General features: G+C 30.0%; 1 protein-coding gene across 1 annotated transcript in view; it reads right to left on the bottom strand.

Annotated features, from left to right (window-relative positions):
* LOC116850252 (liprin-alpha-1) overlaps positions 1 to 1111 on the bottom strand; it is a 655857-nt gene that overhangs the window by 420227 nt on the left and 234519 nt on the right. The window contains exon 9 of the mRNA XM_032828294.1: positions 35 to 191. Coding sequence (XP_032684185.1) covers positions 35 to 191 — 157 coding nt within the window. The remainder of the gene's footprint in view (positions 1 to 34; positions 192 to 1111) is intronic.

Genomic DNA, 1111 nt, shown 5'->3' with positions numbered 1-1111 from the left:
ACATATATATATATATATATATAGATATATTTACCAGATAAAAGTTTATCGACGGTTGCACTAAGACGTGTATTATGCTCCTCGTTCATTTTAAGTCGTTGATTAACACGCATCACTTCCGCATTCTTTTCTTCTAATTGTGTCTCCAGTCTTTGTATTCTATCTTCAGCGCTACCATGCCTCTCTTGAGCCTGCTTAAATATTTTATATAATTTTAATTATTTATAATATTACTAATTTCTATTAAGAAATAATATATCTAATTTTATGAAAAGAAATAAAAGAAAATAGAGACTCTTGATCTCAAAATCAAGAGGGTGGCAATACTTTAATTTTATTATAATTAATTATAATTTCAAAACTTTATATTAAAACTTGCATGTTCAGAGTGAATTGCTTTTTATTTAACTCTTTTCCTTGTATTTATTATCTGACTTGAAATAAGTATTCTATAAACTAATTCAGTCTTCGAAATTACTTGCAATTCCTTGGCGAGCGTTACATCTTCTTTCTTTCTCTTACTTCTTCAATTTACTTGGCAAGTCCTACAATTAATTATCGTAAAACTTAGCCTCAGAAATGTTATATTTCTTTGTCCTCTATACATGTTATTTTATATTATATTATTAATCCAAAAAAATTAGAAGGACAATGAAAGAGCCAAACGCCAAATATTGGAGCGGAAACAAAAAATTTTTTAATTGAATAATAAGAAATCACAATAAACAATACTCAATTAAAAAATATATTGACAAATCAAACGTTTCGGTTCTCGGTTTGGACCCTCTTCAGTGAATTTATACAGTACAAAAATTTATTAAATATATCAGCACAACTTACAAGGGGAACCCGGCAGTCTCTGATCACCGATTTGAATAAAATTTTATGGGTGTGTAGTATGCACTCATACATTTATTCCTGTAAAGCCGTAGGACCCACTATTGAGGCATTCTCGAGAAATATTTTTTTTAATATTTCGAGAAAATTTTTTGTCCGTATAGTACCGTTACGGAAAAGCAACCTTCGAGCTAATAGCGTAGCGTCCACCGTAAGACGTAGACTACTACGCTCATGGTTGCAGGTTCGATTCCCTGAATGATTTTTTTTTTTT

This window comes from Odontomachus brunneus, unplaced genomic scaffold, assembly GCF_010583005.1.
Source record: "Odontomachus brunneus isolate Ranch 3 - 2012 unplaced genomic scaffold, Obru_v1 Obru_scaffold_139, whole genome shotgun sequence".
Lineage (NCBI taxonomy): Eukaryota > Metazoa > Arthropoda > Insecta > Hymenoptera > Formicidae > Odontomachus > Odontomachus brunneus.
Note: the sequence above shows the minus strand (reverse complement) of the source record. Positions and strands in the feature narration are given on the sequence as shown.